Source organism: Ananas comosus, linkage group 15 (genome assembly GCF_001540865.1).
Source record: "Ananas comosus cultivar F153 linkage group 15, ASM154086v1, whole genome shotgun sequence".
Taxonomy (NCBI): Eukaryota; Viridiplantae; Streptophyta; class Magnoliopsida; order Poales; family Bromeliaceae; genus Ananas; species Ananas comosus.
In genome coordinates this window covers 3,102,987-3,127,525 of record NC_033635.1, presented here as the reverse complement: position 1 = coordinate 3,127,525, position 24,539 = coordinate 3,102,987, and the positions used below count along the sequence as shown (strand labels likewise).

General features: G+C 38.3%; 2 protein-coding genes across 4 annotated transcripts; both read left to right on the top strand.

The window, feature by feature from the left end:
- LOC109721419 (pentatricopeptide repeat-containing protein At1g26460, mitochondrial) lies at positions 366–5,000 on the top strand. The gene is made up of 7 exons (XM_020249052.1): positions 366–1,083; positions 1,845–2,061; positions 2,404–2,883; positions 3,659–3,865; positions 4,004–4,141; positions 4,228–4,416; positions 4,621–5,000. Exons 1-6 carry the CDS (start codon positions 431–433, stop codon positions 4,408–4,410), a joined length of 1,878 nt encoding a protein of 625 aa, XP_020104641.1. The 5' UTR covers positions 366–430; the 3' UTR covers positions 4,411–4,416; positions 4,621–5,000.
- On the top strand, positions 10,727–21,029 carry LOC109720999. 3 transcript variants are annotated; one of them, XM_020248383.1, is made up of 8 exons: positions 10,727–11,218; positions 13,431–16,090; positions 16,213–16,331; positions 16,689–18,620; positions 18,807–18,855; positions 18,949–19,199; positions 19,347–19,454; positions 20,345–21,029. In XM_020248383.1, the coding sequence occupies exons 2-8, from the start codon at positions 13,802–13,804 to the stop codon at positions 20,571–20,573; spliced, it is 4,977 nt and encodes a 1,658-aa protein (XP_020103972.1). In that variant the 5' UTR covers positions 10,727–11,218; positions 13,431–13,801; the 3' UTR covers positions 20,574–21,029. The 3 variants fall into 3 exon arrangements, with proteins under 3 accessions (XP_020103972.1, XP_020103970.1, XP_020103971.1); XM_020248381.1 differs by having other exon boundaries at positions 16,210–16,331; XM_020248382.1 differs by having other exon boundaries at positions 10,727–11,302; positions 16,210–16,331.

Sequence of the window (24,539 nt, the reverse complement as noted above, 5' to 3'; positions counted from 1 at the left end):
AAATTCGGCCACTTGAACTCGAGTTCCATCAAAACAAATTTCTACACTTCAACTCCGAATTCCATCAAAACAAACACCGTTTGCGTGCGCGTTATTCTCATGTAAAGCTACTCAAAAAAATCACTCTCTTAAACTGCAACTTCTTTTAACAACAAAAACAGTAGCTTTTATAGATATTTTCTTTTGATGCTCAGTAATGCATTTATTTTACTTCAATTTTTCATTCCGATGAGATTTTTTTATTTTTTATTTTTTTAGCTTCTTAAATATTTTATCTGCGGTGACGATGAAGCCCATATTACAGTCGACAACACCATCGTGTCCGTTCATTACCATCGTCAATCGAAATTACTTAAATACCCCCGGTCCTCCCGCCACTCATCTCCATCCTCCCAGCTAAAACCCTAACCCTAACACCTCGAGCTCGTCCATGGCGGCCAAGGCGGCGATCCTCGTCCGAGCCCACTCCATCCTCCGCAAAACCCTAAAACCCTCCTCCTCCTCCTCCTCCGCCGCCGCCGCCGCCACCCCCCTCCGCGCCATCTCCACCTTCCCCTTCCTCTTCCAGGAGCCTCAGCTCGAGGAACCCCCTACCCCCGCCGCGGCGCCGCCGCTCCCTCCAAACCCGTCCACCGGGAGCCCATTCTACCAGGAGAACTGGCGGAACCCCAGCGCCGCCGCCGCCGCCGTCGGCGGCGCTTCGTCGCTGGTCCCCGTCTCCTCTGCCGCCGCCGCCACCTCCAGCAGGATGATGGCGTTCTCGCAAACCCTAGACGGTGCGAACCTGATGGACGTGTTCGCCGAATGGATGACCTCGCAGCGGTGGTCGGAGCTCAAGCAGCTGTTCGAGTTCTGGATCCGGTCGCTCGACGCCTCGGGGAAGCCCAACAAGCCCGATGTCCACCTATACAACCACTACCTCAGGGCGAATTTGATGTTGGATGCGAACCCCGGGGAACTCCTCGATCTCGTGGCCCAGATGCAGGAGTACCAGATCGCGCCGAACACCGCATCCTACAACCTGGTTCTCAAGGCCATGTACCAGGCGAGGGAGGGCGAGGCCGCCGAGAAGTTGATCGATCGGTCAGTGCGATCCGTTATCTCCATTTCTGGACGCTGGTTTTGGATCTTTATTTGTTCTCTTGTTGCTCGATGTTTCTAGTTTCAATTGAAATGAATGATAATTGATAGAGGTGTAGTGTTGGATTCTTAGTTTGTTTTCATTTTTTAAGTGAAGGAACAGTAGACTAAAACATTAAGTAGATGTGTTTCTTTTAGATATTGCAATGGCATATGGTTAGCTTGAAATGAGCTTTAGTTTCAAAGGGTGGCGATCATATATGAAACTCTAACATGAGAAATGCGAATGTATCTATGAATCAACAGAAATTTCTGAATTAAAGGACAACAAGGTGATGCATAGATATTGCCATTTAGGAATCTCTCATTGGATGGTGACTGCCCCTTATCAGAGAGTTGCTACATAGATGTTTGAGAGCAACTGCTGTCTTCTTTCTTCTTCTTTTTTTTCTTTTTTTTTCTTTTTTTTGAAGATCAAAGGATACCAGTGAGTAAGGTAATCTAATTTTCTAGATTAGTGTGTACCTTGTAGATGAAATCCTTTATGCCTAAAATATAAATTTATGTTGACATGCTGTCATTTTTCTCCTACTGTGCTGACGTCACATTGTGTTCGCTGTCAAAGCAGAAAATGTAGGCATCCAATTTTTGTACTGCAATATTTCATGTCACATTTCACTGACTATTGCTTAGAAGAGATTTACTTTTTTTTGTTCGCCAATGTGTTTTACTTTGCAAATAATTGTTTATTGATTTGCAATCAGGATGCTGCAGACAGGGACTTTGCCAGACGATGAATCATATAATTTGGTCATCGGCCTTCTACTTCTGTTGAATAAGATTGATTCTGCCTTGAAATATTTGGATTTGGCGCTGAAATCTGGTTTCATGATGTCATCAAGTGTTTTTGAGGATTGTATACGGAGTTGTGTAACTGCTGGGAGATTGGACGCCTTATCATCTATCATAGAGAGATGCAAGGTACTGACCTATGTTGATCGGTGTTAAACCTTCAGGATTTCTGTGGTATTAGGCTGTTGATTAATGTGCCCTCAAAGTGCAGTTTCATATGAAATACCCTTATCCTAATTCGGCTAGTTGTCCAATTCATCAGGGGAGGTAATTTTATTAGAAAAAGTTCTTTAATGAGGCCATTTTTGTGAGTCCGAGGCATATATCTAAGAAATTAAGTTTTAAAGGGCATATATCAAATTTCGTATTTTGCTGGGTTTTACATCTATGTAGATGATTTTTGCATTGGTATATGAATGTAAACTCTTAAATGTTTGTTTATATCATGTTTTTCTATGTGAATTTTCTCAGACAACAGATCAGAACAAAGCCCTGTGCCCAAACTGGTACTTGTGCAACTACACTGCCGATGCTGCATTGCAAACAGATAATGGCAAATTAGCCTTCTTGGCCTTACAATTTCTAGTTCGATGGATTGCTCGTGGTAAAAATGCTAGTCCGCCTGTTCTTCTTTCGGTGGACGAGGGCTTAGTTATCTCAGCACTTGGCACTGCTGGTAGAACGTATAACACTACCCTTGTAGATGCTGCTTGGTCGATCTTGCGGGGATCCTTACGGAAGAAAAAGGCAGCAAATCCTGAGACTTACCTTGCGAAGATATATGCGCATGCGTCACTAGGGCAGCTTCAGCGAGCTTTCAGTACGCTAAACGAGTTTGAAAATGTTTATGGAAATTCAGGGGAAGTTGATCAGGAGCTCTTCTCACCTTTCACTTCTTTATATCCATTGGTTGTGGCTTGCTGCAAAAATGGTTTCTCAACACTAGACTCGGTATGGATGAACTTAGTTGTACTGTGATTTCTAGAATTGCATGCACCAAAAAGTGACTCAAGAAGATTTATCTTGCCTAATAATGTCCTATGTATTCTAGGGGTTCTCTCATATTTTCATTTCATTGTTAGCTTTTGACATGCAGCAGTTCAAGCCAATCTTGAATAAGCTCATATGAAATTTTCTTCCGTCATTACAGTTAGCACTAGAAAGCCTCTGATGAAGGGTGCTCTTATCACGTAATCCTGCTAGGATACGCTTCCTGTTTTTTGTGTTGACTTTTAATTTCTTCTATATTATGTTTAGATAAGTTTTTTTTTTTTCTGTGAGATTTGGTTGGGGATAAGAGTGGGGGATGATTAATATTCACACTATCCCATCAAGCACTGTAAAACTAATCGAAGCCTTCTGGAACTAGGAATTTAAAATCCCTATTGGCAATCCTTGATCTTATCACTGAGAATAGCAATTCCATGCAATAAAGTGGAATTGTGATATACCAATAGGATGCTAACTTTTCTGTGGCTCCACCGTCCCCTATACAATACAGTGAGGATAATATTTTGAACCTGTGCTGCTATGGAGAGTATGATCTCCTATACCAAAAATTACTTTTGAGCTTTTCAAGAATTTTAGACACGAATCATACATGACCCTTTATCATTTCTGGGTGCATAGATGAATAATTTATTTTACTTTACTTTTTGCTAACTTAATTTTTGGTTTCATGGATAAATTATTTATTCAGTTTATTTTTTGGAAACTAAAAATTCAGGTGTATGTACAATTGGAGAACTTGAGCCATGCAGATCCTCCTTACAGGTCTGTTGCTGCTCTTAATTGTGTCATATTAGGTTGTGCAAATATATGGGATCTTGAACGGGCGTATGAAACTTTCGAAGCTATAAAGGAAAAGATGGAACTGACACCTGATGTACATTCTTACAATGCCCTGATGTGTGCATTTGGAAAGCTGAAAAAGGTTATATCATCATAAATTTGTTTGAGATACTAATTTTGTATTTATTTTGATACAAAATATCCATTTTTAACTACATTGCATATTTGCGACTCAAGGAAGATCTATCTCTGAAATCCACAACAAATTTTTATGCGACAGACAGCTGAAGCTTCTAATGTGTTCGGGCATATGGTAAGCGTCGGTGTAAAGCCAAATGCAATGAGTTATTCATTACTTGTCGATGCTCACCTTGTTAACCGTGATCCCAAAGCCTCCCTTGCCGTAATAGATGAGATGGTACCTCTCTAGACACTTTCTCATTCATTTCCTTGCTTCCTTTGCCCAACCAATAAAACATTGTAAAATTGCTTCTTATTGAGCAGGTGGAAGCAGGGTTTACTCCTTCAAAGGAGACACTCAGAAAGGTACGAAGACGATGCTCTCGAGAATCAGACTTTGATAGCGACGAGCGTGTACAATCCCTTGCTCAGAAGTTCAAATACCGAATGGGTGGTGAAAATCGTAGGGAGATGCTTTATGAGCTTCAGTACAGTGCGGACTATTAGGAAAAGGTAAATTATGACTTAGCTCTTCTGAATTCTAAATTTATGTTCGAATAAAACCATAACTAGCTAGTTTGCATCCTGTTATAGACTAGTTACCTTTACGCAGTTCCCCCTTTAATTAACACTTTTACATGTTTTTTGAATACCTGCTATTTAATGGTATTCAAAAGATATCTGATGATGATGATATTTTGTCCTTTAATTTACCAGGCTGCGCATGTCTGATTGTAGGCTGTTTCGGAAACGCAAACCATCCTTGTTTGTATATTACTTTGTTCGTTTCAATTTTGGCCAATAGTGAATGTGGCGTATGTAGGTTTCTAAGCTTGCACTTTATATCTCTACATTCCTAGGTGCAGCAATCTTTTTACTAATAATTCAGATAATTTGTTTCCAAAAATGAAGCTACGAAATATTTGATGTACAAGGGAACTATCGAGTATCGACTTTCACTTTTTCCATTTTCACTGCTTTATTGTACTCCGACTTTGCTTCACTTGCTTTTATATTCTGAAATCATTTAAGCACTGTCCACTACCGTGTAATAAAGACTTCATAGACTAGGCTGTGTAAAAAGATGATTTTGCTTCTGCTTTAGAGTTATTTTGACTTCTAATCTTTACTTTGTGCAATTCGAAGGTAACATGCAGGTGTTTATTTGACATTCAGAGAGTTGGATTAGATAGAATAAAATGAGAGACCAATTTTGGTGAAGAGTAAGGGTTTTGCTAGTAGGTAATGGGGAACACAGCTAGGTGACTGTAGAATAGGATTGGTTAGATTCCAGTCCCCGACCGGATTTTGTTGTTCGAACCTCTCAGCTTTCGATTCCGCTGAGTCTTTAAACCCTTCTCTCTCAGTGTTGCCTTTTCATCAGATCTTATCCATTCCCTCTCGGTCGTCAAATGGGCCCTTTCAAGTGTGTGGATCAGGTTCGATTAAAACACTCAAATCGCTCGAATACTGTGAATCATTGTTTCGAACTTGCGACAACCGAAGGTGATTTACACGGTTTACATGCTTCACAATCTTTATCTGCTTTAGACGCTGAGCCCAACCGTACCAGGTATGGTCTTATGTTTACAAGTCTTGTACTGAAATCATGATTCTAAATAATTCTGAACTCCGTGTGAAAAAATATGATCTTAATATGGGCTCATTTAACCTTCCATAGTATAGTGGGTGTCACTATGTGAGTAATGTAATGCATCATCAACTCTGCACCCATTTGCCTCTCTCTAGCTCAAGCATGTTATAATTAACTAAGGCTTAACGGCCTAAGCATGACCCGGCTGGCCCGGTCCGAACTGTTTAGTTTTCGATGGCCATTCATCGAGCAGGGTAGGGCCTCAAATTTTCATTTCTTTGATTCGCTCGGCCTCAGAATTCTGAGGCTGTGGCCCTGGAGTTATCGACTAGGCCGGAGTTTTAAAAGTGTTATTTTTCCGGGTCGGGCCTCTCCAGGTGCAATCAAAGTTTACCCGCTCCGGCCCGAAAAACATGAGCAGCTCTAGCTATAAGTGATTCTTAAAGCTAGTGAGCACAACCAATCCATGTTAACTTGGTTTGATGATGTTTGGTGCGTTTTTTTTTTATCTGTTTTGCCAAGCTTGTAAAAATAGATTCTTCACTCACATCTGCGGTGCTTTTTCAGATGACTCTATTCAAATAACATTTTGATGGCCTCTGAATCTTCAACATAATAAGAAAAACAAATGTATCCCATCATCTATCAATCGATTAGAAAACCAACTGTATGTATCCCATCATCTATCAATCAATCGCCGTATATAATTTTTGCTTCACCCATTATCTCTGTAGCCCCCACTGTGTATATTATATGTCGTCTTATCTCAAACCGTGCGGTATCATGATGTGATATTTTCATGTGGTCCTGCACATCAATAACCTGCTCGGAAAAAAGAAGAAGAAACAATTATATATGACTTATACATTATTATATATATTTGGTCAATTACGCTTTACTCATATGACTAATTGGCACTAATTAACGATAAATGGGGGTTCAAAAATATAATGTAAGTATTATTTTGCACGATTCGCCAAGCAACCTAGTCACAAAATTATTCTTTATTCAGCATATATCTATGCTTAAAACTTTTCCCAAGGTTGGTCTAAATATTTCGACGACACGACGGAGTGCATGTTATTATTTACATGTTATTTTTATTTACATGACATGCCGTGTGTGGAAACCAAATCTTATATAAATTAATAAAAAGATCCAACATCAATCATAAGGTCATATTTATTTATTTATTAATTTACATTTTTAACTCTTGACGTTACTGTCATCAGGTGCTAACCCTTCGCCCACGTTCTTTAAACTCTGCATAAACCTTTAGATTAATGCTTAATTTATTATTTGTAAACACCACCTTTTTCTAGTGCTCAAGTAAAATGAGCACAGCAAAAGAGTACAAAGCATTGCCCAATAGAATTAGAATCCCTTAGCATGAAAAAGCTCAAACGATATAGCCATATCTCTCTCTCTCTCTCTACATTGGCGTATCAACTTATCATGTACTCTTCAATCCTTTTTGTACCCACTTTAATAATGCCCTTATCAAATTTAAATCTCTCTCTCTCTCTCTTCCCCCCTATCAAAATCAACTCCAAATAACATGACGAGGAAACATCACAAGTGATGATGCTTTTATAGAAAGCGAGTTTTGAGTCAACTCAGTACATGTTTTTTAAACTCTCCCTGACAACAAAAGGAGTGGACACGCACACACACACACACTCTAAAAGGGCTCTATCTATCAACAAGTTCCCTTTGAACTGGTCCACGTGGCATTAACCCCGGCGCCACGTGTGAGCACATCCTGAGTTCTCGGAGTGCACCTCTATTTGGCACGTGACAACAGTTTATTAGTCCCCATTATTTCGTGCCACGTCACCGCGTGTGTTTTTCCTTTAATATTCCTCTTTGGGAATCGTCGTACGCTACATGCACGGTCGACATGTTTGAGGATCTTGGGATTTTTTTTTACGTACACGTGTCGCACATGCACACGTGCGGGGATGCACGCACGTACGTACGGGGTCGGTGTTGTTCCCGAGGTGTGGGGGATCGTGACGTGGCGTGCGTTGTATATAAGAATATAAATGCATGCATACAAATTATCAACGTGTGGGGGTGGTGGCGTTAATTAAATTCGCAACGTTGTTCTCTTTTGGAAGTAGTATAGCTTGGGACAGATTATGGGACAGTGCAATATTTGGCTCCTTTTGTGTGGTTTTTTTTTTTTTTTTTTTTGTGCTTTTCACTTTTCTTTTGAAGTAATTATAACACAATGAGAAATATTCCATGTAATTATGTATTATTTTTTCTCAATTTTCCCCCCCTTTTTTCGATAGCTTCTTGTGTGGGTGAGAGGAGCTCGTACTGTGGAAAATGAGGTCCAATCAACAAACTTAATGATTAATTAAATTAAGCAATTAATTTATATATATATATTTTTTAATTTTGTTGGTTTTGAATTTTGCGTAAAATAAATACGTGTTTCTGATGAATGTGCAAAAGTTAAGTAACAAGTTTTGGAGTCTTAGATCAAAGGGATATATGTTACTTATTTATAGTTCTATGTCCTCTCGAATTAGTTTCAATTTGAGGGGGAAAAAAAAGAAACATAAAAATGTAGTCCAACGAGGTGATCCAAGTCACTTTTGGTAAATATTAGCTTTATCCAACTTTGTATCATTTACTTTTAGCCTAAAATCATCCGTTTTGAAGATAAAGCCCATAGGAAAACATTTATTTAAGCTTTAAATATAGATTACAATTGCATTAATACTTAGGAGGACCACGACTCCTCTACCTTAATTAGCAAAATTATGCAATGTTATTGATAATGGAACTTATTTAGACAAAGTTTAACTATAGCACCTGAATTTTGGTTCAAAACTTTTTGGTACATTGCTTTGTTTTTAGACCTACGTGTTGAAACTTTATTAGAAACTAAAATACATATATAACTTAATGTAAGGATGTTAAATCGCGTCCGCCCATCAAAAACGTTTCCAGATACATCCTAACCGTTAGATCTTCCGTATCTTTATAGATTGACATAACTAGACCGACTGTATATTTATAGATCGTCTTAAATAAATCACATGGGCCACATCCAACACGACCAACTTATGCGATTTTGTTGAACATGCGGTCCTGACCTAACTCAAATAACTAAAATCATATAAGCAAAAGAGTCAGATACTTCGAACAGAAAAGTAGCCAAGGAAGAGATGAGAGGGTTAGGGCCAGACCAGAGGAAGAAGAGCGAATCATGCGCCAAATTTTCAACTTGAAATGTGGTCATATCTAAATTTTTTTAAAAAAAAGTGGCAAAATTTATCTTAAAAAAAGAATTTTTCTAAAAATTCTCCTTTCCAATGTATAGTATATCAAAAAACTTTGTAACATGTACTCTTCTTACGTTATTCACATACGTACAAGTTTATAGCACATGGGCCTAATTTTGAGTAAGGTATTTATTACAACTGTACCCTAATTAAGATGGCAACAAATCTATTGAATAGGAGTGATAATTAAATAAAAAAGGCTCTCCCAATCCCATTTTCTCGGGCTTACTTGATTGGCTCGTCTCCCAATAGCTAATGTATGGAATTAGAGAAATTATTCCCTATATTAAATAATATTTAAAATAATATAATAAATTTATATTTATTATACATAATTATATCATATTAATTATTAAAATATTATTTTTATTACATAATATTATATATTATATAATATAAATATATCAAATCAAAATTAAGTTAAATATTAAAATTAATTCAAACTTTAAATCGTAACCTTATCACGATAAGGTGGTTTTACCACCTTATTGTTTAAGGAACGATAGGGCCCTATTGGCCCTTATCGTTCCAAACTGGTCCTATTTTATAGGGCCGGTTAAAAGTAGGGCAAACCGCCTTATTGCCCCTATTGAAAGCAATAGGGGCGAATAGGGGGTTGGTTTGCCCTGGAATTATCTAACGATGTAATGACAGAGAGAGAGAGAGATCTTTTCGAACCCCGGACTATACCTGGTTGAAAACAGGGCGATATCGACGGTGATGCTCGCGGTATCGTCAACGATTCTAAGATCAGGTGCTATATTAATATGTGAGCTACGCNCAAGAATAAGCCAATTTTTATCCAAACGCAAAATTGATCTAATCCCCGCGTATACCTCAATTTATACCTATCCCTGGAATAGGCACTTTTTGCTTATCCCCGAACCAAACGATACCTTAGCTTTCATTTATTAAGAAGGTGAATTAGACTACAAAGCTGAGATAGGAAGGTTTCGAAAATGACGAAAAGTTCATATCGAGTCCAACTTCTACGGTGCTCTACCTAATCTCCGACCACCTATATATAAATTTTTCTCTCTTTATTTGTGTTGGTGACTTTCTTTCTGTATGAAAATTAATAGTATTCATATAGAGCCAGATACCCCACCAAGAAGCGACCAGATCGAGTGTAACGTCTGCAGATGCACCATATTTTTGAGATAGTATGGTAGAGGTCTTAAAATTAAAATCTAATTTCAAGAGACCTATCTTTCAATAACCATGGATTTTGAATTGATGCTGATTTCTCGTAAATTACTATTGATTTTTGAGACTAATATATGCTTTCGTAATAAAGTACCTTTTTTTTTTTTTTTTCTAACTCGTTGTTACATGAGATGTTTGTTGTTGCATTATCTCTCTATCGCTTTTCTTTTGTGAGTTTTATATAATAAGGGTTTGTATAAAAGATAAACTGTCCAATACGAACACTTATCATCGAGCAACATATTTCCAAACAAAGCCTATAAATGTATATGTTTAGATGTGACCGACGCCAATTTGTTAGGCATGATCGCAGTTGCCCAAAGAAATAAAAAGTGCTAAAATCTATTTTTAATTGCGTAAAAAATATGTCACTATAGATTAAAATTTGTAAGATATAACTCTCTTATGTATTGTAAATCGCATCCAACGGTTAAAAAAAAATTTTCATTTCAAGGCATAATTAAATGATGTAGTAGCTTCCAATGAATAGACCGCGGTCCACGCAATAATTCACCCCTACAGTGGTAACGTGTCGAGTTGCAATTGGTGGTTCACAGAGACGTGGTGATCGCGGTCTGTAGCGAACCAGTTGCGAAACGAACGGTCCGGATGGTTTCCCCCTTTTTTTTTCTTTTTTTTTTTTTTTGGCCCTTTNGCCGTCTCTCCCCACTCGGTACGTTGAAATCTTCGCTCTCCATCGCTTTATCTGATGCCCACCCCCTCTGAGCCCTCTCTCCTCTCCTCTCTCTCTCTGCCCCGAAACCCCCACCCCTCTCTCCATTTTCGCACCCCACGCTCTGAGAGGCGAACGCATTTCGCCCCCGAAACCCTAACCCTACCTCCTCGATCGGGGGGGGGCGAAACCCTAGCTGTCGCCCGCAGAGTGGGGACGGGGATCGCCTCGATCCCCATTTCGCTCCGCGTCTCCGTTCAGATCGAAGTAAGTGCGCACCACCGCCTCCCCCCAATTTCGCCATCCTCCGATCGCGATCGAACTGGGGTTTTATTTTTTGGGGGTCTTTTAGCTGGTAGATTCGTTTTTTGGGTCTCTATTGATGATATGGCTTCGTTGGCGATCTCTTGGGGCCGTGTAGATCGGGAATTTCCTGCTAAAGATTCGGAGTTCGGGAGAAATTGTCGAATAAATCTTTGAGCTTTGGTTTGGTACTCCCAACAGGTGCTTGATTAAGTGCTAAGAAGGGTTTGCAGAGCAGCGGTGAGTAGTTTACTTCTAAAGCTCTTGCTCTAGGGTTCGAGGGCGTTGTCTCCTTGTTTCGCTGTGTGGTTTTTGGTGAACGAGGTAGGAATGGATTTTATTCTATTGGTATGACAATGTTTGATGCAGTTTGAGGTTTGGCTGTTTTATCTTGGTCTTTTGCTCTTTGTTTTGACGAATTGTCAAATAATTAATTTAGAAAGATGCCACTTAAGTTGCTGTGCATTAAAATCTTTATTTTGTTTAGATTGTGTAGATACTAGTTAGTTTAAGCTTAAATTCCAGCTGAGAAACTTGCTATCATGTTGAGAGACATGTATTGATGAGTGTGCCTGCTGTGAATATACTTACGGGTTGAGCTGTTTGGAACTGTTTGGAACCACTGTCACCTACTTGAACTAAGCTTCTTCAGGTTTGGGGCTAGCTTATGTTTCTGTTCCTTAATAGCCGCCTTTGAACATTTCAATTGCAAAATAAGAGATCTGAATGGGCCAGTAGCTTCTAGTGTTAATAGTATTCTCCTTTGCCTCAGCTTCTAAATGCTGGGACGTCACAAATATTTTTCTGCTTCTTGTTCTTTTTCGCTCTAATATAAGGTTTTCTATCATTAGGAAAACATAGAGTTATAGATAAGATATTTTGAAAACAAGCTACATTATGCTGCAGTGGAAGAGCTCAAAACTAGGTAACCTACCTTTGAAGGAAGATTTTGGTATAAGCCTTCATTGCTTCTGTTTGATCAGTTTTCTTTTCTACTTTTAGTGCTTGATCTGTCATAACTCTTTCATTGCATCCTCTAGGCTGTAGAAGTGCCCCTCCTAACATGCTACAGATTTGCTTTGTTTGTTAGGTTCCATCATAGTCAACTATATCTTTCTTTCTTTCTTTCTTCTGTCTCGCCATTTTTTTTCCTCCTATTCGATTATCTCAACTGGAATTGTTGGTAAATGGCATAGTTCTCTCCAAGCAATCTGATGCATTATTATTGATACATCCTTTGACCATAATCACCATTAACTACTGAGTTGTTATTGTCATTAATTTAGCTTTGTTGTCTTCGCAATATGATAATCCTGCTCTTGTGGAAATTCTGTTGTTGACGTGTCATGACAGATCCCTATCAACTGTATAAGGAAACACTCTATTCAGAAGATCTCCGAAATGTCCTAGACAATAATTCATTTATGCTGTCATTGGAAGTAACAAGCATCTTATTGAGGCAATTAATTTTACTGTCATGAATTGCTTCCTTTACGTAAAGGAATGAGCTTTATGTAGGCCTGTTCTACTGTCTAGCTTCAAACCAGTCTAGCTGGACCTACAGGCCAATGCTCTGGATCCATGCATGACGTTGGTGCACAGTCCCAAGTAGTTCTTTATGGAGCATACATTGATAGTTAATAATATTGCTTTAAAACCACAAGAAACACAGTAGAAGTTGCATAGTTTTGTCATTAGTCTTTTTCTTACAAACTGTTTTTGTTAGTTCTTTGTTGATCTATCATGCATGGAAAGGAATAAAACATATTTTGTATCTCTATTTTTGAAGTTTCTTTTTTGATATAACCAGCTAATTGATTCTGCATCTAAAACCTAGAAATATTGGACTTGTTCAGATATTTTTTGTATTTCCTTTTGGAAGGACAAGTATGCAAGGAGACTATTGTGCCAGCAGGCCATTGGTTGCTAAGCTGATAGTCTCTTGTAAATTTTAGTGTAAGGTCTTTCAATATGGTTTGGTACTATGAGTTGGAACAAAGTTGTGGGATAGATCCTCAATTTCTGTGACCAAGTCAACTCACTGAGCCATTAATCCCAGTTCAAATTGGCAGAATGTAACTTTTTTTAGCTAATATGCATGGGGTTCACTGACAAAGCCTTATTGAGTTGCTCTTATTGTTAATTACTGAGTTATGCTGAGGGCATTAGATATTCATCGATGAACTTTCTCTTGAATTAGTTCTATAAAATTAGATATTAACCTGCATTGGCTCTTAACCTCTGATACACCACTGAAGTTTTGTAGTTTTAAAACTTTATTAGGTCACTCAAAGGTAGCTTTTACCTCTGTAATTCTGTATATCCTTGTACACAATATATAAGATGAAGGTGGATGAAGCTCCTCATTTAATGCTTCTTTACAATATCTTTACTTTTCAGTTGTTAGTAAGAATGGTTTCATACTCTAATACCTATTTCCTGTGTTGTTCAGTGTTTACAGGCTCAGGAGTAGGAAACAACAGTTCACCTTCTCACCTGCTTCATGCTGTGAATCTATACTTACAGTGCTAATCAGCTCAGAATCCAGATACTAGTAAAAGTAATACTAGATAAAAGCGAGTTTTGAGTGGATGTATCAATATGAATAGTGTCTGAAAAGGTCATAACTAGAGAGAGATTCTAGTGAATGGCACTTTGTATGATAGATATTAGTGTTACACATAAAGGAGTCTCAGCTTCATTTGTTGAGGAGCTGATTGCTCCTATAAGCTATCATAAGTCTGGAACTTCCCAAGGAAAGGCACCTGTTAAATTTGACTTTCTTGAAGTTAACTGCAGCTCAGTAGGCTCTCCTTTTTAGGAATGTCACAGTACCGCCCGACTCAGCATCAGGGTGTGAATGACATGCAGCTGTGGCAACAGCACTTGATGTACAAGCAGCTGCATGAGATTCAGAAGCAGCAGCAACTTCAACAGCTAGATCTTGGGGGTAGGCCACAGAACTCACTTAACCCACCACCTGCCACCTCAAAACCCACCACAGCCTTTGACCAGTTTCCTGCAATGTTAAATGAAATGTCGACTTTTGATGGATCTAGTTATATGTGGCAGAATAATTCTGTGGGAAGTGAGTTGAAATCGCACACTAATCCACAGATGTTTATTTCCGGTAACACAAACTGGGCACAATTTGGTGGCTCTGCTGCAACGAGCAACTTGTCGAGTGGTGTCATGTTATCAAACAGTCAAGCCCAAGCTATGAGATCTATGGGGTTCATTCCTCAACAGCTCGATCAGTCCTTTTATGGCATGCCTGTTAGCGGCACCTCAAGTTTTACGAATCAGCATTCTCAACTCTTGGGAATGTCTAACGATTGCGGTAAGTTGACACAGGTGCAGTCAGGTCAATTCAACTCCTTCCAAACTGAACAACAATTTTCTGAACAAGGTAGATTGCAAGATGGCATTTCAAATTCTGTGCAGAACTTTCAAGGAAAATGTTTGTTCGGAACTCCAGTAGAACCTAAAAGTAGTTTTTCATCTGGAAATCCTCAGCAAGTAAATCATCAACAACATGGCGCTCAGATTCAGAGTTTTCAAGGTATGAAGGATCAATCACAAGAGAAATTAACAGCAAAAGTAGGGTCTCCGAGAGGTGGAACTAGCCTAGACCCCACAGAAGAGAAACTCTTGTTTGGTACAGATAATGATGACAATTGGGGAGCTTCTTTTGGGAGGAGTATCAATTCCTCTATGGGAGTTGATGGTCATGGAAATCCTTTGGAAAATGATTACTTTGGCGCATTTCCTTCTCTCCAGAGTGGGAGCTGGAGTGCTCTCATGCAAGAGGCTGTGCAAGCTACGAGCAGTGATAATGGGCTTCAGGAAGAATGGAGTGGTTTAAGTTTCCAGAGACCTGAACACTCAATTGCAAACCACTCAGCTGCGTCAAATGATAAGAACCTGCAGATTGAATCTTCACTGACTTTAAGACATTTCCCATCATCTAATGATGCCGATGGAATAATGAACAATCCTAATCTCTCCAGTTTTCAACACCCTTTTAGATCTGGATTGGAACAAAAGGAGATAGGATCAAATGACTCTTCATGTACACCTGTGCCTGCTCAGAGGTCACCTGGAGAAGCCAACGCGAAGCAGTTTTACCAGAGACTTGAGCAAAAGCAATCTGACGAAGGTGGCATCCAAGTACCAAAGCAGTTATCTGATGCCATTTGGGCACAGCATACACATGAGCTGTCAAGTTTGCGATCTGGAGGCATGCAGTTTAAGTCACAGAATACACAAGGTGTTTGGGTTCCCCAACAAAGAATGTTCTTTCAAAATGTCACTAGTGAGTCTGGAAACAAACCAAATGGTTGGGACACAAACAATTCTGTCGCACTAAGTAGTGATAATACATCGAGTATCTATGATAATGATGGCAATATGTGGAAAAATCAAAACAATGTGAATCCCATCAGTGGTTTGGGAGCATTGAAATCTGGTTCCAGTGCTTCCGAGATGCAAAATGAAAATAATCTAATGCATGGATATTCTGCTATGATGAACTCGAATGCACCAAAAATGATCCAGGATATGAATCGTCAGGTGATTAGTAGACCTCAGGTCAATCATGGGACAGATCAAGTTGTCAATACTTCTGGAAATTCTAAAGTTGATGGAACTTCCGGAGGAAATCAGCCAATCAAGGGCCCGCATGGTTGGGAATCATCAATAAACAATGCTCAAAGTAGATTCAGTGATAACAATGAAGCACATCGAAATGTGGTTTCTAATGAAGGTCAACCGTTTAACAGTTTTGACAGCAGGCAGCATATGAATAGCGGATTCAGTTCCAGAGGGAGTTCCCTTTTGGCTGGAACCAATGTCCATTCTCTAGGCAGTGGTGGCCAAAAGTCCTCGAATCTGTTTGGTCAACAAACTTTGGGGTCTCACTTGTTGCAGAAGCATGCAATGGGCAGTTCACGGATGAATGTTGGGCCTTCTTTCTCTCCAAATCCTACACTGCGTTCTCATGAATTGCCAGACTCTGTTGTCCAAGGATCCAATGACTTGGATCGGAGATTTGATGAACGCTCACAAATTGGTGGATTTTTTCCTTTAAACAAAGCAATGGATGTGGGAGAGGTAAATAATTTGATTCTTATATGTAGAATGGCAACCTTCTATTTCATTCCCATAGTTCTTTATTTGGTCAAAGTTCTCATGCTTCTTTCGTGTTCAAATAATGTTTATCTTATTTACAGAAGATCGCAATGGGGACAGTGGAACTGAAGAATTCTCATGCCATTCCCAGCAATGATAATACTGGATCTTCCCTTGATGGATCACCTGCTCCATATTCCCAGAACAAGGCAGTTCAAACGAGGTATTCCTTACTTTTAGATATTGCTCCTGTTAGGCTTTATTATATATTCCCTTTGCAATCCTTAAGTCCATATATTTATTGGTTTACCTCATTTACGCAATAACAAGCTTCTCTGATTCAGTTTTCAATAAAAGTAAATTGCACTGAAATATTGGAACCTCGTCGTTGTTGTTTTTATTGGAAGCACCTTTTACAACTCAAATCTGCCTTTTATTCTACCACAAGGCCATGTCATATATTCTCGGGACAAGTAAATTTGCTCGTACCTTGAATGATGGGGAACAATGCTTGTCGTGGATAGTCATACTAACATCAAAAAAAATTTCAGATTTTTGAGCAACTTTATGTTTCTTGCAGCCAAAATATGCTTGAACTTCTTCACAAGGTTGGGAAGTCGAGAAATAGTAACTCTCTTGCTGCACCTGATGTGTCTGAACAAGCTGGTCTTGATCATCAGCAACTTAATCAACCTTCTTCATTGCAAGGTTGTGGTTTAAGACTGGGCCCACCATCACAAAGGCAACCCAGTTCAGCTTATTCTATGTCTGGTCGGACTTTCGACCATAACCAACTTGACTATGAGGTGGGAAATAAAGATCAGACACAGTTCACATCTGCATCTCCATCTCAAACTTTACGGTCTATTCAAGCAACTTCTCAAAGAGAAAATTTAGGTAGTAGATCCAGTATGTCTGAACAGACGCGCAAAGAAACCTTTTCACACAATGAGGCCAACCCCCCATCAGCTGTGGTCTCTGATTCTTCATACAGGTATCAGCAACAAAATTCTGATGCAAGTGGACATGAATTAACTGATAAATCTCTTAATTATTCTTTTGGTAACCAAAACAATCCGAGTTCATCTCACAGTAAACGGCCACCTTCCAGTTCCAGTCTCTCTCAGGTTGGTACTTTGGACCGACAACTTCCGGTAATAGATACACTGTTATGTTCACAACCTTCTATTCCAAGCATGCCTCAGCAAGCTGGGTCCTCAACAATGTTTAAGAATGTTTGGACAAATATAACTGCTGCTCAACAACGTGTATCTGGGGCCCTACCAAACAAGATTACTCCTAATGTACTCCAATCGATGATTTTATCAAGTAATACAAGGGATGCAAGTATATGGGGCTTGCAAAAGTTGAATGATCAGGGAAAGAAGCAAGATAATGCTCAACCTGATGTTGCTACAGGTTCTACTAGCTCACAGAATCAAGACGAAAGACAAGACCAGGGAAGTTCTGCTATGCAAAGCTCGTCTGAGAAGGCGGATGATGGTTTGAAGAAAGGAATTTTATCTCAAGGCCAAGAACTTCTGGGGAAGCATCCTTTAGATGGAAGTTCTGCAGTTTCTATTTCATCCTTGGTCCGGCTTCATCAGCAAGATGTCAGTAAGGAAAAATGCGAGGAAGACTTATCTGTTAACACCCAGGCTGTAAATACATCCCTTTCAAATGCTGTTGGTAACACTGATGTTGGGCTGCATGGAAGCGCATCGCAACCTCCAGTTCTTCAACAGAAGAATTACTCTCTGCTACATCAAATACAAACAATGAAGGGTGCTGAACTTGATCCAAGCAATAGGTTTGGGAAGAGGCTGAAAGGACCTGACTTTGATCCTGATGCTTCTCAGAAGGACTGGAAAGCAGGTCAGAGAGTTGCATATGGACAGAATACTCTCTCCAGAGTTCCTGTAGATGGTAAAGTTGGTGCATCTTCACAAGCCTCAATCTCTTCAGACATTAAAATGCTAAGCTTTGCTTCAAGGGACAAGGAAGCAAGGAGTGCGAGCGGTTCTCCTATGCTTTCTGGACGAGAAGCATATTATCATGATATTCATGCTGCACAACGGCAGGATCTTCAAAATCGTGTTTACTCCGTTAACGCAAATTCTGAGCCAAATGAAATGGGAGGAAGTGAGCAGCCCAAAATCAGCCCTCAGATGGCTCCTTCCTGGTTCGGACAGTATGGGCCCTACAGAAATGGTGAGACTCCTGCTATATATGGTGGCCAGAGAACACCAACTCAGCAATATAATTTCCCAAAAGTTGTTGGGCGAATGGATAATGTAATTGCACCTCAGCAAAGACCCGAAAGCGGTCAGGTTGGTACTCTTGGAAGAAGTATGGAATCCTCCAAGGTACCCACCAATGAATTATCTCTCCAGTCTTCTGATATCACAGACCATGCTGTAGCTGTGAGACCAAAGAAACGTAAAACTGCAACAGCCGGTCTTCAATCTTGGCACAAGGTCATTGGAGGACACCAGAGGCTTAGGAACAGCAGGTGACTGTTTTTCCATAGCAGCAAGCTTTCTAATTGGTTGCTTGCTTTCCTGTTACTCTTTTTATAGTTCATGGATTAGATACCTTAATGATGTTTAGGTTACTGCACACTTTTTTTTTCCACCTAACATCAGTAGCGCTTCAACTTAATTTTTTCTAATGCTTTGACATTTTAATTTTTTAACAGCATGGCGGAGCTGGATTGGGCTCACTCTTCTAATAGGCTGATTGAGAAGGTCTGTTTAGTTTTAGTTTTTCATCTTATTAGCTTGCTATTTGCGTAATCTTGCTTCAAAGCATTTGGCTCCACAATTTCATCTCTATGACAGGTAGAGGATGATGCAGAAATGCTAGAGGATGGCCCATCAGTCGCTCAACCGCGAAAAAGGCTAATTTTGACTACACAGCTAACCCAGCAACTTATTCCTGCCGCACCAGCTTCAGTTCTTAAGGCACAGGCTTCTTCTGCTTATGAAGGCGTGACATATAATGTTGCTAAGGTAGCATTAGGGGATGCCTGCAACCGGCTTTCTTTATCCGGAAGCAGTTCTTGTCAGCTTTTAGATAAAGGGTGTAGTGTGTAAGTATTATTCTTTCAAATAATACCATAGACTTGTTAATTTCCATTGGAAGCAACCTTTCGTCTTTCCTCAATTAATGCACGTCCTGATCAACAAGAGGATTTTTTGGCTGTGAAATAAGATATATTCCCGGTTTAAATTGGTAGGTTATCTGGATTGAACCAGAATATGGAGAAGTTGGGAGATCAGTTCATCTCAAAGGTCGTAGAAGACTACATTGAAAGATCCAAAAGACTGGAAAGTGATTTTGGAAGGTACAGGCAATGCTTTAGCAGGCCTAGTGGGCAATGCCCTCTAAATCTTCTGATATATTATGCTTTTCTTATCTGACTCATTTTTGATGAACTTAGAGATATATATATATATATATATATATATATATATATATATATATATATATATATATATATATATATATATATATATATATATATATATATATATAGAGTAAGTCTCTTGTACTTTCGAAAGTACGGAGACCTCCGTGCTTGTAAGTTGTTTTCGATGATAGGAAATCCGATTCGGCGATCGGCTTCGTTAAGTATAATCTATCCTATTGGAACTATTTAGAAACCAAATTTTATAATTTTTTGACATCATTTACCAAGCGATCAAAAGATCTAAAAAATGACTATTTTAACGGCCAATGTGGCACGTTTTTAAGTTCAACGGTGTAGAAGTATCCAAATTAGATGAAAATTTAATAGAAAATTCTACTTAACATCAATAGCAAGTCCAATGCTTCCGATTTGAAATTTGAGTTCTTTATCACTGTTTTTTATGAGATTTTTATTTTCAGCCGTTTATTTTGAGGCTATTCATTTACTAGACAAACGAAGTCAAAAAATTATGAAATTTGGTTTCTAGGTAGTTCTAATAGCGTAGATCATGTCTAAAGGAACTAATCGCCGAATCGGATGTCCAATTAATAACTTACAAGTACGGAGGCTTCCGTACTTTCGAAAGCATTGGAGCCTAGCTCTATATATATATATATATATATATATATATATTTTTTTTTTTTCCTCGCTCTCTCACTGGTCAGTCTTGATTGGGAAACATGTTCTTACATAGATTTTCTTTTGTTACTAAGATCAAATTTATCCTCCAGTTCTTAATCTATCATTTTTGCTTTACATTGCAGATTGGACAAGAGGACATCAATGTTAGACATACGGCTGGAGTGCCAAGAGCTGGAGAGATTTTCTATCGTCAATCGTCTAGGCAAGTTCCACGGCAGGAGCCGCACTGATGGAGTCGAGGCCTCATCGACTTCCGAAAATCCTTCTCTGAAAACATTCCCTCAGAGATACGTCACAGTTCTTCCCATGGCCAGAAATATACCGGAGGGTGTATCCTGCTTCAATCTGTAGATCATAAAATTTATTGATCTGTTTCTGCCTTTGCGAATCATCTTCATTGTCACCCCTCTGCCCTTAGTTTTGGTGACCGTATCCTCCTGGATTTATGAGCCTATCGGGAAAACAGGTGAAACCAGAGGGTGTTATTTGTAATGGTCATATATGATGGGAAAAAAAAGCCGAGGGGAATGCCATGACTTCACCGGCCGGTGAATTCGGTATGGGTGGTGGTTGTTTGTCCCCATTTGCTTGGAGTATAGGTTTTTTTTGTATATTTGTCGAAAGCAACGGTTAGTCGGGTCTCACATCATTTTTGGGATGGTGAGCAGTATTCACCTTATAATGTTATATCTTTATATCAATAATGATAGCGGATTAGGTTATTACAACTATCGAACTTGAACGTCGACTCACCGCACTGCAATTTTTATTCGCCATCTGATTATTGCGAGGTATGATTCGAACCGATACCTTCTCTTACCCCCATTTTTGTTTCTCCGTTCGATTTAATCAGTTGATGCATAGCATTATTCTGTCTATAGTTTTCCTGCTTATCAATCTGAGTAGAATTTGCTATTAGGGTTTTATAACCCAGGCATGGATGCAAACAACAATACTTCAGCAACTTGGTAAAGTTATGTGTATGTTTCGACAAAATTTGATTGTTTTTCTGTGTATTTTATTGAAATTTGAACTGAATGCAGTCAGCCTTTTTTCGTTTCTTCGTAGGAATAAAGAATCTGAAACCGACCGTCAAACAGATTGCCGAACGTTGTCAAAATGGCTTCTGCTCCATAAATTGTTGTTTATATTAAATCGACTCATTTGTAGGTGATTTTTACAGCAGGATGGCCCCTAGTTAATTTGCGTATAATACGTGAATTATTACCAACAATTGCAAAATGTATAAAATGCTCGGTTTATGAACTTTTTTCAAAAAATCAGAATAAAACGTGTTTTTTTTTCCTTGATCAGAGTATTTGCGATCAAAATGGTTTTTTCGAATTATATTCCGAGAAATTCGGATTCAGTGGCGGTGGAAAAATAATATTTTTCAAAAAAATTTGAATTTTTGGATTGGGTGGCAGCAGAAAGATGAAATTTTTCGGACCGACGATCGCTCCGCAGATCTGTGCACCTTCTCGTGAGCAGCCGAGCAACCTCGCCTGTTTGATTTTGAAGAAAACATAGAAAGCTACAACAAAGAAGAAAAAAGGAAGGGGGAGGAAGACCAAATTGCAGTGTACAGCGTTAGAAAACAGCGGGGTCCTGCATTCAGCCTCGTGGCACTTTCTCCTTGTGTGTGTGTGTAAATATATATATATATATAGAGAGAGAGAGATGTGAGCTAGTGAGCTAGAATACTTCTAAAAGTACTAAAGATATGATGTTTTTGAGTTTTTAGCCTTTGGATGAAGAAATGTAGGGTTGGGATGATGGTGGTAGGTGGTAGTAGGTGGAATCGTGTTTGATTCAAAGACTATTAATAATCAAGGAGTAGATCCAAGAGCTAAAAACCTAGAAACACCAAAGAGATGATGCTTCTAAAAGTAATCTAGCTCAATTCTATATATATATATATAGAGTCCGGATATAGTGCTTATAAAAGCATCAATAACTTCGTACTTTCAAAAACATAGTCTGGATATGGTGCTTGTAAAAATATCAATAACTTGGTACTTTTAAAAGTATATAAGCTTAATTTTATATATACTATTTAATTATGATAATAATATATCATCAATTATATATGATATATATAAGGAATTATAATTATTTATTATTTAAATAGTTTATATCTAAGAAAAATTTTAATTTATATAGATGAATTTTTATTCCGAACTTTTAAAATGATAAACATAAAATTTTTATATAAATCGCATAGACGAATTATTGACAAATTTAATTTTTAAATCATATTTTTCAACAAATTTAAAAATTAAAATATAAATTTTATTCGTATTTTATCCGTACCGAATTTTTACCCATCTGAATTAGCTTACCATGGTACGGCGATGTTAGATCACGTCGGCAAACGTGCAACCCGTGCAGGGTGGGATCAGCACTTCCATCTATGTAACGTTTCCTACTTTCCCCATTCTCCAACCAACCCAAACACCAAGGCCCGTTTGGATTGGAGATAAGGGATGGAATAACTCTTATCCCCTTTTATACCTAAATATTAATTTTTTATTTGAGAATAGTAATTTTCGGATATTTAAAATAAGTTGGTATAATTATTTCTACCAACACCTTTATTTTCTGTATATAATTATCTACTATTTTCTTACTCTATATTATATATTCAAACGCTATTTTTATTTTTCTTATTCCCGAGAACAACTCAATTTTTATCCAAACGGCATTTTTCTTATTCTCATACTTGCCCTATTCCTGTAATAATTAGTTCTTGCTTATACCCGAACCAAACGATACCCAAAAATAAATAAATAAATAAATAAATAAAATTAAAAATTAAAAAAAAAGAAAATAAAAGAAAGAAAGAAGAAGGTTGTTATGCCTAATGGTCCTCTCACGCTCCACTCTGATGCACTTTCTTCCACAAACCCTTACCCTTCCTGAAAGGGTAATGCAGAAGAGCACCCCTCTGAATACAAGGGACAAATATTTTATAGGCATAGTCTCGAAACTAATTTGTTTGGGGATTATGCAGATCGGTGCCATCTGCCTATCCGACGGCCACGATGGAAAGAAAAAAAAAAAAGCCCTGTGTATTTAGAGAGAGAGAGAAAGAGAGAGAAAAAGCAACTGAGAAAGGTACCCGTCGGATCGGCCATGTGGTGCCGATTCGCATAGTCTCCAAACGAATGCCCATATAATTTTTTGTCCGAATACAAGTATGTTCCCTCTTTTGTCACGCATTAATTGATCCTCATCGACTATCAGACGAATAATTGAGCAAATTTTCAGACCACAATTACTTCTAGGTGTCCTTCCTCTTGGGTCAAAAAAAAAAAAGAAGAAATACTATTGATCGATGTTGGGTTAATTTAGATTCTCATAACTCAGTTGATCGATGTTGGGTTAATTTAATCCTGAGTCTAAAGAGAGATAGGTAGCACGCTACCTGCTTCGTTTATTTTATTTAGAAATAAACTTAGCTAGAAATGTGAATCAACTAGGATTCGAATTTGGGACCTCAGGTACCAACCACCAAGCCCTTTGCCACTTGCTCTAGAAACGGTTGGTGAGTCTAAAGTAATACTTCTTTGTAAAAAGTTGGTTTATCTACTATACTGGAGATATTTTAAATCATATCGGCGCCTAAATATGTTATCGTCATTCTCTCTAAAGAAAGTTTATATGAGGGAACAATAATTCACATCACAAATGGGATCATCTGTCTGTCTGTCTGTCTCTCTCTCTGAATTAATTATTGGTTTAATTTGCATTATCCACCTAGTACAAATCTATGGATAAACACTTTTAAACTTTTCACTTATAATTATGACATGTAATACTATTTTTGACTCATTTTACACACACTGCAATAATTTCAAGTATTTTATTTGGAAGGACGGTAGCATATTATCTGCTTCGTTTATTTTTTTAAAATAAATTTAGTTGAAAATATAAAACAATTGGCCTTCAAATTTGAGTCCTCGGATATTAATGATTAAGTCTTTTACCACTTGCGTTGGGTATTACATGCTACCACTCTCTCTCTCTCTCTCTCTCTCTCTCTCTAAAAAAAAAGTATTAGTTAAAAATAGTTTAGGGAAAATTTGAACTTGCATGATTTAGCAAGGACCACTTCTAAAATGAAAAGAGAAGGGAGGGTTACGCTTGTGCATGCCTAGTACACACTCAAAAGTGATTTTTTTTAGAGAGAGAGAGAGAGAGAGAAAGAGTATTCTCAAAGATGCCAATAGAATCCTCTTTTACATGCATTTTATCTGGAAAACCTCACAATGATGATGCAAAACAAATCAGTTTTGAACCTCTTATAAATAGCCA

Excerpts from the sequence above, each read along its gene's own strand:
- LOC109721419 (XM_020249052.1), top strand. The coding sequence starts at position 431 with ATGGCGGCCAAGGCGGCGATCCTCGTCCGAGCCCACTCCATCCTCCGC. Across the intron at positions 2,062-2,403 it reads CTATCATAGAGAGATGCAAG|ACAACAGATCAGAACAAAGC; the intron begins GTACTGACCTAT and ends GAATTTTCTCAG. Across the intron at positions 2,884-3,658 it reads GTTTCTCAACACTAGACTCG|GTGTATGTACAATTGGAGAA; the intron begins GTATGGATGAAC and ends CTAAAAATTCAG.
- LOC109720999 (XM_020248381.1), top strand. The coding sequence starts at position 13,802 with ATGTCACAGTACCGCCCGACTCAGCATCAGGGTGTGAATGACATGCAG. Across the intron at positions 16,332-16,688 it reads AACAAGGCAGTTCAAACGAG|CCAAAATATGCTTGAACTTC; the intron begins GTATTCCTTACT and ends TGTTTCTTGCAG. Across the intron at positions 18,856-18,948 it reads CTAATAGGCTGATTGAGAAG|GTAGAGGATGATGCAGAAAT; the intron begins GTCTGTTTAGTT and ends TCTCTATGACAG.